Consider the following 16,061-nt stretch of genomic DNA (forward strand, 5'->3'; position numbering starts at 1 on the left):
TGTGTATATGACCTCGCTATTAACTATGCTTTTTGGTTAAAAGAATTTGACTTGGTTGATTGTGGAAAGCAACACCGACTTTTTGCTAAACCTTGCCTGTTTACCACAAATAGGATTGTGTCAATTTTTTTGTTTAGCTTTCTCATTATTTGAGTTTCATATATTGCATTTAATAGCTTATGAACTCTCAAAATTTGGAGAACTTCAAGTGATTGTAAACCTTTGTGTTTTATTTTTTTAAAATAACAAACATGTCATACTTACCTCCACTGTGCAGCTCGTCTTGCACAAAGTGGCCCAGATCATCCTCTTCTGGAGTCCCTCAGCGGCTCTCGCGGGTCCTCCGCACATCAGATAACCCCTAGGGGAAGCGCTCTCCCGGGGGGTTACCGTGCGGGCGCGCTCCTGAGTCCAGCATTTGCGTCCATAGACACAAATGTCGGACTCGGCCCTGCCCCCCAGCGCCTGCTTTATTGGATTTGATTGACGGCAGCGGGAGCCTATGGTTGCGCTGCTATCAATCTATCCAATCAAGAGCCTGGACCTGTGCAGAGAGGAAAAGCGTGTCTCTGCAGAGGGAATTGCGGGGCTCAGGTAAGTAAAATGAGTGGGCTGGGGGGCCGGTCACTGCTAGAAGTCTTTTAACCTTAATGCATAGGATGCATTAAGGTGAAAAAACGCGAAGGGTTTAAAACCCCTTTCAGCTGATGGCCTTAAATCATCTGCACTAAATAAGTTGCTTCTGTTACTCCTTTATAATGTTACACAGGAAATACTCCCAGTCCAAGTCTTAAGGTTCTCGTTCTGGTTCTAAGGTTTCCCATACTTTGGGAAGATAGTTGGTAGACAAATTGAAAAATGGGTTTAGGTAGAGGGAGTTAATGAATGAAAAAGTAAGTACATTGCACAGGATGTAGACTCTCACACCACTTTCACCTTGTGAATAGGTAATTTGGCAGAATGCTTCAGAATATTGGTTATACTAAATGCGTTTTTTATTAAAAGGTTGCAGTTTTAACATAAGTTTTAATATGTTCCAGCAAAGAGAGCAGAATGAATGGTCAGTATCAGCAGCCACAAGACGGTTTAAACAATGACAATAAGTAAGTATGAATTCCCTTAATTCTGTTTTTTCACATTTGTATAGTTTATACAAACAGTGGAGGCCAATTAAAGTGTACATTTTTCACCTCAATTTCATTTAGCTGTTTGTTACACTTCTGAGAGATTCATATTGTGAACCCTACCTTCCTGACGCTACCTTCGGCCATTGTAAACAACGTGAATGTCTGTGTAATCTCCAATTGTGACTTCAAATTAATAAAGGTCTGAGGATTCTTTCCTCACCCCCATGTGACAACGCTGGGTGCCTAAGCAACTGAGTACCACTGTCACCTGAGGGGTTCAGGAGTGAGTTGCATGCTCTCCATACTCTTGTGAACCAAGTGTTTTCTCTTTGCTTCTGGTGGCCGAATGCAGCAGAGAGAATAAAGTAAAGGTAAGTGCATAACAAATTTGGTTTAAGTAAATGCTTGTTCTTTTATATGCTACATTGACACAGTACCAAGTGATATGTAAAGCAATAGATTTGGACACTGCTTTTCTTGCGTGTACCCAAAAAGCAGAGTTTTAGTTCAGTGCATGGAAGGACTTGGTCCACTTTCCAGTATAGAAGCCTAGCTCTTGGAATAGTTAAAGGAGAAATACAGCCAAAGCTTATTATGGATCACACGAGTGCAGTTCGTTTTGCACTCCTGTGAACGGTTTTCAGCACACAGCAGGCTGAAGTCCACTGCCTGCTGATGTCAGTCTGTCCAGGCTCGGGCATCATCCCAACCATAGAGTCGGGATCCGCCCACAAGCCTGGACTGGCACCTGGCTCAGCCTTTTAGCGAGCAGCTGAGAGCCTGAGCTGTCCGCTCCCTCCACAGCCCAGTCCTCCAGTGAGCTCGGGGGGGGGGGGGCAGAGCAGAGAGCTGCTGACTGCCAGTCAGCAGCTCTCTGTTCACGGAGCTGTGAGAACCAAGTGATCGGCTGTGTTCGATCGCTCGGTTCTCAGTGTTAGAGGCATTGGGGGGCAGGTGCAGCATCAGACCGATGCTGCATCCACCTAGGTAAGTATAAATGTGCAATAATCCCAAACCCCATACTTCTCTTTTAAATAACAACCTTCTTTGTCATAAATGTACCTTCATCTGGAATGCAGTTCCAATGATTAAGACAGTCTCCCCAGTTGTCCTGCAGGAAAGATATCCAATAAATAACTAGTTCTGTCTTGTCAAAGAAAAACATGCACAGTTTAAAAGACCCTGCTCTTCCTTCTACTCTCTGTGCAAGCACTACCATGTTTTATTTTCATGACTGAGTCAAGTGGCAGGTCTCCCGTCCCATGCGTCTGAGTTGATTCTATTTCCTCCACACTGTCCCGCACAGCTTGGTTTTGCTTTGAAAAGATTGCAGGTCTTTTCAGTCCAAGACTCATACATACAATAATCTTTAAGAGGAAATAATAAAATCTGCTATATCAAGACCTTGAGGTTATACATAGAAATGGTTTGGAAGCAGAAAAGATGTTGTTTTTTTGTTTTGTTTAAAGACCACTAAAAGGTTCTTTTAAAAGCTTCCAAAAATGTTGCTTTCTTTGTCAGCTCCTGATCAGTGTATTCAGACAGTAGTGTCCAGGTCGGAGGAAAGAGGAAGATATTCCTCCACCCACTTCGTTTGTTTTGTTTTTTTTTTTTTTGTTTTTTTTTCAGTCAAAAGCCTGTAGAAGGAAAATAAAAACAAACACTCTATTGGCCAGCTTAAAGAAGTGCAGGATTGTAAAAATAAAAAAATGCAGCATTAATCCTATGTTGCAACTGTCCCCCGCCGCCTCCAAGCCTGAGAACTAAATCCACTGATCACTCAGCTCTCAGGTCCGCTTTGAGCACAGGACGGTGACTGTCAGTCGCTGCTCTCTGCTCTGCCCCTCCAGGGCTCACTGGAGTGCCGAGAAGGAGCATGAGCTTCTGGTTCAGGCTCTCTGTGGCACACTGAGAGGCAGGGGGGGATACTGGCCTTATTGTTTGGCCATGCTTCTCTTTTAGGGCATTGACAAAGTTTTCAGTCTGATAGCTGCTGCCAGGGAGGCAGTTACTCTGACAGGAAGCTCTGTGAACTACCAAGAGTGATCAACACTGCTCTGGTAGTTGATTAAAAACTACAAACCGAAAGCTGAAAAGGCTGTAGGGACAAGTAGTTTTCCCATTCACAGAATACTGTGAATGAGTGATACAGCCAGACACAGAAGATCCACCCCTAGATGTCAAAACTGGGATGGGGGGGGGGGGTTCTTTTTTTTTTTTTTTTTATTAGAGGATTTGCAGCAGTTAACAAAAATAATGCATGACTCTATATATGTATCCGACAATTGTTCCGGAGCACTTGCTAGTTACATTTCCAAATGTCCCAGTTTTGACAGCTAGCGGGGGATCTTTTGCGTCCGGCCGTATCATTCATACAGCATTAAAAATAGCTAAACATGGTGATAGGGCCAGTACATTTGTAACATATTACATGCAATTTATAGGAATCCAACCGAGAAGACCCATTTGTTGCCAACATCCCAAAATGGACAATTCTATAAAGAACATACCCCCCAAGGAATACTAAGAGACTTCTAAAGCAACTGGTCAACAATTGATGAAAAAAAGCATAGAGATGTATTATTATAAAAATGTCAGGTGTGTACAACACAAGATGATTTACATATACAGCATAAACAAAATCATATGACAGATAGGAGTATAAAAAGCAGATCCTTCAATACTAATCCCATTGCGTTTCTGGACCTGTGTAGAGTCCTTTCTTCGGGGGCATGTCGTATGAAGTAGTACTGCTATATTGGTATTCTATAATGAGACAAAGTCACACATAAATTCATATTAACGGTTACAGAAATGTGCATCGTTGAGGCCGAGTAAAAACAAACATGCCAGTCAAGTAGACAAAATACAAGAAGGAATGGAAAATTGCCAAATTTGTGGTCAAACAAACCACAAATTTGGCAGTTTTCCTTTCCTTGTATTTTGTCTACTTGACTGGTATGTTTTTGTTTTCACTCTGCCTCAACGATGCTCATTTCTGTAATCATGAATATGAATTTATGTGTGACTTTGTCTCATTATAGAATACCAATATAGCAGTACTACTTCATACGACATTTCCCTGAAGAAAGGACTCTACACAGGTCCAGAAACGCATTGGGATTAGATTGAAGGATCTGCTTTTTATACTCCTATCTGTCATATGATTTTGTATATGCTGTATATCTAAATAATTTTTTGGCGTTGTACGCACCTTACATTTTTATAATAAATTTCTATGCTTTTTTCATCAATTGTTGACCAGTTGCCTTAAAAGTCCCTTAGTATTCCTTGGGGGGTACTTTTGTTATATAATTTAACATATTACATGTTACACTCTAAATATGTGTGTAACAAGCTACAAAAGGCAAACTTATCCTTTAACTTCCCAGTGCTTTCAGTGACTCACTATAAATGTTTGTCTTTCTCATGTCATCACACAAATGGATAGACTCAGACTGGAGTTTTTCCTTATAGCTTAAAATGATACATTATCCTCTCTTTAAAATATTTGGGAAAATCTTCAGCCTTTGAAGATTTTCCTCCAGGATTGAGCTGCCTATGCGCTTCAGATTCACAGGTGACAGGTTTGCAAGGGTCTGTGAGAATAAATACAACCCCAATTCCAAAAAAAATGAATGCTGTGTCAAATCTGCATAAAAACAATGCAATGATTTGCAAATCTCAGAGAAAATATACCATTTTAAGAAAAAAAATAAGGTAAGTTTGAACAACACGTCTCAAAGTTGGGACAGGGCAGCAAAAAGCTGGCAACATAAGTGGTAGTAACCAGGAATAGCTGGAAGAACCTTTTGCAACTAATTAGGTTAATTGGCAACAGGTCAGTAACATGACTTGGTATAAAAAGAGCAGATTAGAGAGTCAAAGTGTCGCAGAGGTTCACCAATCTGAAATGCTGTGTCTAAAAATTGTTGAACAATTTAAGTAAAATTGCAGACTTTAAATATCTACAGTACATAATATCAAAAAATTCCAAGAACCTGGAGAAATCAATGTGCAAGAAACAAGGTCCGAAACACAATATTGGTTGCCCATGATCTTCGGGCCCTCAGATGGCACTGCATAAAAAAACAGGCATGATTCTGTGATGGACATCACTGCATGCGTTCAGAAATAGTTTTAAAAATCACCATCTGTGAACACAGTTTACCTTGCTTTTTTGGGTGGCATGGCGAAGCTCTAACATTTAAAGAAGTCATATCTGAACATGATCCGGAAATGCTGCTATCTTCTCTGGGCCAAACCACATTTTTTTCTCATACATCACGGGACACAGAGCAGGCTATATACATTACTATCTGGGTTATACGCCACCTATAGGTGAATGGACACAGGCAGACCAAAAAATAGACCGGAAGTCTCCCTCTATATAACCCTTCCCATGCAGGAAGTACCTCCAGTTTTTTCGCCAGTGTCTTTAAGATGGATGGGCACATTTGTTTAAGCTCTTTGAGTTTCACGTTAGTCCTGAGCCGGTTCTTGGAAAATCAAGGGACAGACTAATCAGATTATTTAAAACTGCAATGTGCTATGATAAATGGTACCCAAGCCTTGCAAAGGAAGATGTAGGGCTCGGTGAGGTCTTGCCTGTAATGCAAACCCTTGTGACGCTGGACCCTGCGTAGTGGAATCCTGGGCACTACAGAACTAGGGCAATTCCTGCAGGGTGCTATACAGGTCCAAGGGACTGGACCCTGAAATTGAAAAAGGGGAACCCAGTGCTTGAAGGTCCTCAAATGACAAGGCCCGCTGCAATGGGTGAAGATTGGGCTCCTAGTTGCCTACGGTAAGCCTTGCGGCGAGATGGGTAAGTGAAGCCCCTTTATTTGTTAAAATTAGGTGGTAAGGTTTTTTCTTGGTTCACTTGTAACAGATCAGCTCTCCGCTTTGCTTAAGCCTTGCTGTGCTCGGTGCTGGCCACTAGGGGGCTTCAGAGTGAAGCTTGGGCCGTGGCTGCAGTAGGATATGGTGAGGTCATGTAGAGCCCCTCCCCTTGGGGCTGTCTCAGTCTGTGTCCTTCCAGTAGCCTGGGCTCCAGGTGCCGGTTTGTGTATGGGTAGGCAAGCACTCTTGGCGCCGCCACGCAGTAGGGTAGTCACTGAGGATGCACACATTAGCGAGCGTGGGGCTCGGCGCATGCAGGGTACGATCCAGAAGCTGTCGGCAGGCCATCTTAAGGAGGATGTTGCCGAAACGTCAAGCTCTTGGGAAGCTGCAGTGGGACACAGAGCTGTCCATCTATCCTTTGGTTTGGGCACGTGAGTCCTTCAGGTGTTTGGCAGGCTAAAACAGGATTGTTGCAAGTGGCTCAGGGCTTGTGATGGAGATTTTGTTGCTTTATCACAGCCCTGATTGGGAGCTTCTTTTTGTTAATGGGATTCTGTGTGTACAAATCCTAGTGTATCCGCTTGCGGCAAGTAATGTAGTGTGGGAAGTGCTGCAGGGAAGGGCACAATATTATTGTACCTGGGAAATTGGGGGTTAGCGCGATTGAAGGTTTTGTGCAGTGCACAGTGTGCCACGTGTATACAACAATGGCGCAACAGCTCCAGGATGGATACCGCCGTGACAGATGTGAGCGGGTTGCCCTTCTGGAAGCTCGCATTAGATATCTGGAGGAGCAAGTTGCAACACTGGGCAGAACGGACAACCTTAAAAGGGGTCAACTGCTCACTGAGCGGGTGGTTAGTGGGGTTAATGGGAAGGGTGGAGGGATAAATCAGGATTATCAGGTAGGAAGATGGGTTAGTACAGTTAGAGGGAGTGGTAAGGGCTCACAGAAAAGGAAGGCCAGCCCTGGATTTGAGCACCCTAACAGATTCACCAAGTTGGGTGAAGATGTGGGGGTATCAAGCTCAGAGGTGTCAGCCCTAGATGTCACTGCTCACTCTAACAGCCACGAGAGCAGCCCATCTAGTAGGGGTGGTGAGGGAAGTGCAGGTAGGCCTAGACAGTTGGTGGGAATAGGGTATTCTATAATCAGGACGACTGATAGAATAATTTATTGCTGGGATCGGCTCAAGCAAATGGTTTGCGGTCTCCCTGGTGCCAGGGTTTGGCATGTGGTGGACCAGGTTGATGAATTACTGGGAGGGACTGGGCATGACCCAGCTGTCTTGCTCCACGTTGGAACCAATGACCGAATATATGGAAAGTGGGAGGCTCCTTAAGAACCAATTTAAAGAACTAGGCTGCAAGAGAAGGCTTCCAAGGTGATATTCTCTGAAATATTACCTGTGCTATGCGTAACACCGGAAAGGCAGGGGATGATTAGAGAGCTGAATGCATGGCTAAAGACCTGGTGTAAGGAGGGGGGATTTGGGTTTTTAGAGCGCTGGGCTGACTTTTCATTGGGGTGTAACCTATATGTGAAACATGGTTTGCACCGAAATGGAAGGGGGTCTTTTGTTCTGGGGGAGAGGTTTATGGGAAGGCTGGTGGAGTATTTAAACTAGGAGTGTGGGGGGAGGCTGAATAGCTTATAAGACCGGGGCCAGCCTATTGGTGGGTGGAATGGGGAGAGATGGGGGGAGGGCTATGGGAAATGATAGCAAGGTTCCTATGTTACAATCAACCATTGGAAATGGTACTATTTGTACTAAAATAAAAAATGTGCAACATAAGTTTGCAAAATGTGACAATGACTAAAGCGTTCACCAATGCCAGAAGTCTGCCAAGCAAAATAGTTGAGTTGGAAGCTCTGGTGCACAAAGAACTATGTTCTAATTGGTATTGCTGAATCTTGGCTTCAAGATAGGGTATAACGGAGGAGTAGTGGTGTCTGTCTCTATGTGACAAGTGATCTCAAAGTGAGTGTAAAAGAGGACCTAGTTGATGGAAAGTGTGATGAGTCTGAAGCATTATGGGTGGAACTGTACATGGGCGTGCGTACTACAAAGGTTGTTGGAGTTTTATAGACCTCCCAGTGTTAGTGAGAAGGTAGAGACTCGGCTCCTTGCACAGATGGAAACGGCTGCAAGGGCTGGGACAGTGTGATCAAGGCCGGATTAATATAGGGGCTATAGGAGCTGCAGCTCCAGGCCTCTGCCTTAAAATCTGCCCGCCCAGCCAGCAGTACAAGCCCGATTTCTCCTGTCCATAAACATCTATGGAATAGGAGAAGCTGTGTGTAAATGTAGGGGTGTTTGGCTGCATTTGTGTTGGCTCACTGTGGTTATTACAGTGTCACAGTGCACAGTTCCCCCCTACACAAATGGCTCTGCCTTCCCCCTCTCCTCTCTGTGTGAAGTCTGTGCAGTAAAGGAGCCGTGTGGGCGGGGAAATTGTGAACAGAGCAGCCGGCAGATGCAAGGTGAACTGAACACGATATCTGAGTGATAAGCATCCGGCCATCCAAGTGTGAGCACAGTGACTGGACTCTTATCTCCCTTCTCTCCCCCTCCTTTTTTTTTTTTTTTTTTTTTTTACTTTTACCTTCAGCAATGGCTGTCATAACTGCAGCCAATATGTTTAGACTTGGCTCCTTGTGCTTTTAAGTGTGTTCACACCGGTTTGCCAGGTTTTGGCTGGTGTATCTGCAGTTTTCCTGCGTTTTACCCACAGTCCTATTAATTTCTATTAGGTTGCGTGTTTTTTCTGAAAGCGCAACAAAATTCCTGCTTGCTGCATCTTTGGCGCACACTGTCAGAAAATGCGGCAAAAATCTGCAACCTGATATATATCAATAGGACTGCAGCTAAAACTGCCGATACACAAGCAGTGCAGCCAAAACTGCAGCACACCAGTGTGAGCCCAAAGGCTTGTACACACCCCCCTCTGTAGAACTTGGTCTGATCAATACTGCTGGCATTCATTTTACACACAGCCATACCATCCCAGCTCAGGAGGGGGGGGGCCTCCAGGCATTTGTTTGACTATGCAGGCCCTGTCCCTTCTACCCATTCGGGAAGAGTCCTGGAGGGAGTGACAGGCTGCTGGTGGCAAGTGACACACTGTATCTGGGGGCAGGCTGCTGGTGGCAAGTGGCACGCTGTATCTGGTGGCAGGGTGCTTGTGGCAAGTGGCACACTGTGTGGCAGGCTGTCGGTGGCACACTGTATCTGGTGACATGCTGTGGTTGGCAAGTGGCGTGCTGTATCTAATGGAAGGCTGCTGGTGGCAAGTGGCACACTATCTGATGGCGGGGTGCTGGTGGCAAGTGACACACTTTCTGGTGACAGGCTGATGGTGGCAAGTGACGCACTGTATCTGGTGGCAGGCTGTGGTTGGCAGGTGGCACACTGTATCTGGTGGCAGGCTGTGGTTGGCAACTGGCACATTGTATCTGGTGGAAGGCTGCTGGTGGCAAGTGGCACATTGTATCTGGTGGCAAGTGGCACGCTGTATCCGCTGGCAGGCTGCTAGTGGCACACTGTATCTGTGGGTGGCAAGTGGCACACTGTATCTGGTTCCAAGTGGCACACTGTATCTGGTGGCAGGCTGCTGGTGGCAAGTGACATGCTGCATCTAGTGGCAGGCAACTGTGGAAAGTGATACGCTACATCTGGTGGCAGGCTATTGGTGGCAAGTAACAAGCTGCATATGGTGGCAAGTAACAAGCTGCATCTGGTGGGAAGTGACAAGCTCAGGTTCCCACTGATTCTGCATGATGGTGAGTTGAACTATTTCACTATATATTACAATGTAGTAATAGAAATAATGGAATTTGATCATCTTGACACCATATCAAGCATGGTGTCAGGGTGATTTTAAGTACTAACATCAGCCATTTGCCTGACAAATCCCCTCCACCACCGATTTCCCCATCAACCTTGAGACTACATCCCCCACCCTCTTTTTTTGGGAAGGGGGGGTTGTCCCTGAATGGCCGTTTGGAAATGTGGTCTCCTTATGTTGCTGCTGGTGAGAGACTGCATAGCAGGTGGTATTGGTACTGCTGCTCAAAGGCTGCACGGCTGGTATTACTGGTGAGAGTATATTTAATTTGTTTTAGCGAAAAATTGTTTGCATTTTCATTTTGTTTCCATAAAAAGGCCCACCAAAATCAGCACCAGGCCCATGATGCTCTTAATCTGGCCCTGAGTGTGATAATGATGGGGCATTTTAACTACTGGAAATTGGCTGGAGTAATGGCACTGCTGGGACAGTTAAAAGGCAACCATTTATAAACCTATTACAAGACCATATTATGGTCCAGTTTATTGAGGCGCCGACTAGGAATGATGCTCTGCTGGACCTGGTAATCTCAAACCGAGCTTATTACTAATCATATAAAAGAGCATTTGGGTAGCAGTGACCATAACATGATTGCATTTAATGTTAGCTGTAAGCAACAAACGTATACGAGTAAGACTAATACTATTAACTTTAAAGGAGATCATTTTTCAAGGATGACAGCTGCTCTCCAGGACTTGGATTGAAAGGGAATATTGGCATCAATGGACACAGAACATAAATGGGAATTCTTCAAAGTGACTGTATGTAAACTCACTGCAAAGTATATTCCCATAGTCAATAAGTTTAAAAGGCTAAAAATAAAACCTATGTGGCTCGCGACCAAAGTTAAAATGGCTATAAATAATAAAAAAGAGCTTTTAAAAAATATAAAAATGAAGGAACACTATCATCATTTACATGTTACAAAGAATATAACAGATGTAAAAAAGAAATCAAGGATGCAAAAATTCAAAACGAACTACAGATTGCAAAAGATAGGACAAACCCCAAAACATTCTTCAAATATATTAATAGTAAAAAGGTCAGGGCTGAGCATGTAGGCTCTTTACAAAATAATCTAGATTGGGTGACTGGGGACAAAGAGAAGGCACATTTATTAAATACTTTCTTCAGCTCTGTGTATACAAAGGAGCATGGGGGAGCTCGTGTATACAAAGGAGCATGGGGGAGCTCATGTCCATAATGGGGGTGGCATTGACACAGCCCCAAATGATCCACAATGGCTCAAAAGGGATAAGGTCCAGAAATATTTAAACCGAATAAAAGGTAGATAAAGCACCTGGACCAGATGGCATCCACCCACGGATCCTAAAAGAATTGAGCTCTGTCATTTCAAGGCCATTGTTTCTAATTTTTAGGGACTCGTTAATAACTGGAATGGTACCACTGTATTGGCGCAGGGCCAATTTGGTGCCCATATTTAAAAAAGGGTTTAAAGTCTTTACCAAGTAACTGTAGCCCTGTTAGTTTAACTTCTATAGTCAGGAGTTTTTTTAATAAAAGACCACATAGACGAGTTCTTGTTGGGGAAAAAAATACTTTAAGCAACAGACAGCATGGACTCATGAAAGACAGAAGTTGTCAAACCGGATTTCTTTTTATGAGGAGGCAAGTAAAACTTTGGACAGAGGGGTGGATGTGGTATACCTGTACTTTGCAAAAGCGTTTGACACAGTTCCCCATGCACGGCTCATGTGTAAGGTAAAGTCTACATGCTTTGGAAAGATCAGTTTGTAAATTGATAGAAAACTGGCTAAAAGATAGAATTCAGAGAGTAGTGGTTAATAACTCGTACTCTGGTCTAAGGTTTTCTGTGGCGTACTCCAAGGTTCAGTGCTGGGACCCTTACTTTTTAATACCTTTATAAATGATATAGGGTCTGGGATTAAAAGTACCATTTCTGTCTTTGCAGATGACACTAAGCTATGCAGTGGAATAACGTCCTTACAGGGTGTCTCCAATTTACAAGCCAACCTCAATGCACTGTCTAATTGGGCAACTAAGTGGCAAATGAGGTTTAATGTTAATAATAATGCTAAAAGTAAAGTTCTGAACTTTAGGGCTAAGGATATGCATGCATCATACATACTAGGGGGAGTACAACTGGGGAAATCAATGGTGGAAAAGGATCTGGGGGTTTTGGTAGATCATAAACTCAATAATAGCATGCAATGCCAAGCTGCGGTTTCCAAAGTGAGCAAAGTCCTTTCCGTTTCTTCAGTGCACATGTTCCGATGACATCGGCACATTCTGATACAGGGGATATCTCCTAAACTGTGCAGGTTTAGGAGATATCCACAGTAGCTACAGGTAAGCCTTAGTATAGGCTTAACTGTAGTGAAAAGTGGTCTGTAAGGGTTTACAACCACTTTAAAGTATTAGTTCAAATGACCTAATAGGCCTAGTCGGCAGGACTATGTCTTCTGCTGAAGACATAGCAGATTTACCTCGAGCCCTGTGCTGCGGATGCTCTAAAAGACTAGATACAGCAAATCTCCTGGTTGGCATATGCGCAGAATTTTATGGTTATAAAATTGGTCTGCCGATCTTCCTTTGTAAGAGGTTGTTGGCTGGGTTTACCTTTCAAATTTTTCAGTGCTGAAGACAGTTTTGGCAGCAGCAAGGGGCTGGGGCCAGAGGCAAGCCTCAAAGCAAGGGCCAGAAAAGCCTTGGGTCCAGAAGCCCTCTAAGGCTGGCACCAAGCCTTCCTTTTTGAAGGGGCGCCCCCACTCACTCAGGTGGGGACAAGGTTGCAGGACTTTTCAACCATTTGGGGAACAATGGTTCAGGACGAGTGGGTCACCTCCATGGTGTCAAGGGGATACAAGCTGGAATTGCGAGGGATCCCTCCTCAGCAGATCCAGCGTTCCTTCTGATACTCAAAGAAAAGCTTATTCAAAGCACTAGACTGCTTGATGCGTCAAGGGATAATCATAGAGGTTCCGTTGTCTGAAAGGGAGGCAGGATTCTATTCGAACCTGTTCACGGTTACGAAACCAAAACGGGGACATAAGGCCCATTTTGTACCTAAAAGGCTTTGAACCATTATCTTACAGTTCGGTCCTTTCGAATGGAATCGCTCTGCTTGGTAGTGGCCCCACACCAGAATGATTTTCTAGCTGCCATAGACAACAAAGATGCATAACTGCATGTGCCAAACTTTAAACCACATCTGAGGCTTTTACATTTTACGGTAGAGGGTCATCATTACTAGTTTGTGGCACTGCCCTTCAGGCTCATCACTGCTCCCCAGGTATTCAAAAAGATCCTGGCACCAGCTTTGGGTCGTCTTAGATCTCAGGGGATCCTGGTACTAGGTTATCTAGATGACCTCTTGCTCAGGGATCAGTCGTTGCAGGGCTTAAAGCAGAGCTTGGCTCTCATGGTTTATTTTCTGGAATACCTGGGCCCTCTCTGGAATATTTAGGACTGGTTCTGGATATGGTTCAGGCAAAAGTGTTTTTGCCAAAAAGAAAGGTCAATGCCTTGAATGTTCAAGTTCAGTCAGTAAGAGGCAGCAGATACTCCATTCGGCTCTGCATGAGTCTTCTGGGGAGGATGGTGTCATCATTCAAGGCAGTTCCTTATGCCCAATTTCATTCCAGTTCTCTATAACAGAACATTCTGTTGTCCTGGAGGAAAAGGGTACAAGCTCTAGATTGTCGCATGCTTTTATCCCCTCGGGCGCAGCTGAATCTCAGCTGGTGGTTGCGGGATCAGAACCTGCAGAAGGGTAGGTTTTTTCCTCCCAGTGGCTTGGAAGGTGGTCACCACAGATGCCAGTCTCTCTGGCTGAAGGGCGGTCCTGGAAGATTCTACAGTTCAGGGGAAGTGGTCCAGGGCAGAGCAAGGGTTGCCCATCAATATCAATTGAGAGTGGTGTGTCTGGCCCTAAGATTCTGGATTGGACGACAAGGATTTAATCTGACAATGCCACTACTGTGGCTTATATCAACCACCAAGGTGGCACCAAGAGCTAATTAGCCCAGGAGGAAGTGAGCCAGGTGTTATCACCTCATGCAGAGAAGCATGTGACAGTACTATCGGCAGTCTATATTTTGGGGGGGGGGTGGAGAACTGGAAGGCGGATTATCTCAGCAGCCAGCAAATTCATGCGTGATAATGGTCCCTTCACCCAGAAGTGTTTCTGGAAGTTTGCCAGCGATGGGGGATGCCAGATGTCGATCTATTGGCATCCAGCTTCAACAACAAACTACAGCAGTTTGTGGCCAGGATAAGAGATCCACTGGGGTGGATACTGATAGTTCCCTGGAGCCAGTTCTCTCTAATTTGTTTTTCCCCCAATTCCACTCCTGCCGCAGAATTAGGGAAGAAGGGGTTTTGATAATTCTGGTGGCACCAGCCTGGCCCAGGAGGGCCTAGTACCCAGAAATGGTAAGATTGGCGTTAGACGGTCCATGAACGTTTCCACTCCGTTCCGATCTACTGTCTCAAGGACCTATATTCCACCCCAATTTTTGGTCGCTAAATTTGGCGGTATGGCTATTGAGACCAGGATCCAAGGGACCGTGGCATGTCAGGACCGGAGGAGTCTACTCTAGTGAATTCCAGGAAGGTGGTTACTAGGCGGATGTATCAACGGGTCTGGAAAGCCTACATTGGTTAGTGTGAAGCCAGAGGATGGCATTCTTGGAAATATATGGTTGGGAGAATCCTTTCCTTTCTGCAGTCTGGCGTAGAAATGAGGTTGACCTTGGGAACAATTAGGGGGCAAATTTCAACCTCATCTGTGTTCTTTCAGAGACCTTTAGCTTCCTTAGCCTGCTCCGTGTCCCAGTGTCATCTTCTTCTTCCTCTTCTTCCTCCAAAACTGAGATACTTTCTATATGGGAGGGGTACTGTTTGTCTATTTTTGGTCTGCCAGTGTCCATTCACCTATAGGTGGCGTATAACCCAGATAGTAATGTATATAGCCTGCTCTGTCCCATGATGTACTCAAAGAATTGGATTTTACTGGTATGTATGTATGTATGTATGTAGAAAAAAATCTTTAATATTAACATGATCTGTTGTAAAACTGTTCTGTGGTCAGACGAATCAAAATTTTACATCCTCGTGGGCGCCAGATCTCCTGGACTAAAGAAGAGAGGGACATCTCGAGAGGTAACAGGCCCCAGTTCAAAAGCCTACATCTCTGATGGTATGGGGGTGCATTAGTGTGTATAGAATGGGCAGCTTGCACATCTGGAAAGGCACCATCAGGGCTGAAAGATATATCAAGGTTTTAGAGCAGCATATACTCTCATCCAGATGTCTTTCAGGGAAGGCCTTGCATATTTTCAGCAGGCCAATGCAAAAATCGCATAATGAATCTATGGCCACACCATGGCTTCTTGGTAGACTATTCCGGGTGTTGACTGGGCTACCTGCAGTCCGGACCTTTCACCAATTAAAAATATTTGGCGCATTTCAAAACGAAAAAGCAGCCCAGGACTGTTAAGCAATTGGAGTACTGTATCAGGCAAGAATGGGACAACATGCAAGCAATTTTTTTTTTAGCAGAGACCATAGAGAATAAAAAGGTGGTCATTGCAATTTTAATGTCATTTGAAATTTTACACAGTGATATCTCAAACCCAGTCCAAAACAAAACCATATATAACCCAGTTTGTTGGTAAAATATAAAAGATGAGGTTACGCCAAGTAAATGGATGCCTAACATGCCACGCTTTAAAATTGCGCACGCTCGTGGAATGGCGCCAAACTACGGTACCTAAAGTATAACTATCCAAAAAAAAGGTTTTGCCTTTTTTAGGCTTTGCCTTTACCCTGAAATGCATGAGCTAAAAATAAATAAAAAACAAAAACTCATCTCTGCTTTCCTGGAAAAAGAAAAGGCAGCGTTTACAGCCTCCCAGGATTGTGGTAACTCGGAAAGGCCATCAGATCCCGGGCTCTCTGATCACACAGGAGAGCCCGGAGGGGTGGCGGCAGAAGGGCTGTTAGGCTGAGTAAATAGATATCTAACATGTCACGCTTTAAAATTGCGTGGAACTGCGCCAAACTTCGGTACTTAAAAATCTCCATAAGCAACGCTTTAAAAAATGTTTACAGGTTACCTGTTTAACGCTACAGAGGAGGTCTTAGGCTAGAATTATTGCTCTCGCTCTAACGTTTGCGGCGATACTCATGTTTAGTTTGAACGCCATTTACATATGCGAGTGCGACACATGTATGCGGGCGCTTCTGCATGCA

General features: G+C 44.4%; 1 protein-coding gene across 5 annotated transcripts in view; it reads left to right on the plus strand.

The window, feature by feature from the left end:
• LOC141146647 (ubiquitin carboxyl-terminal hydrolase 22-A) overlaps positions 1-16,061 on the plus strand; it is a 251,632-nt gene that overhangs the window by 223,988 nt on the left and 11,583 nt on the right. For all 5 annotated transcript variants that reach the window (XM_073633064.1, XM_073633066.1, XM_073633067.1 and 2 more), the window contains one exon: positions 1,041-1,103. In XM_073633064.1, the coding sequence (XP_073489165.1) occupies positions 1,041-1,103 (63 nt within the window). The remainder of the gene's footprint in view (positions 1-1,040; positions 1,104-16,061) is intronic.

Source organism: Aquarana catesbeiana, linkage group LG06 (genome assembly GCF_042186555.1).
Source record: "Aquarana catesbeiana isolate 2022-GZ linkage group LG06, ASM4218655v1, whole genome shotgun sequence".
NCBI lineage: Eukaryota > Metazoa > Chordata > Amphibia > Anura > Ranidae > Aquarana > Aquarana catesbeiana.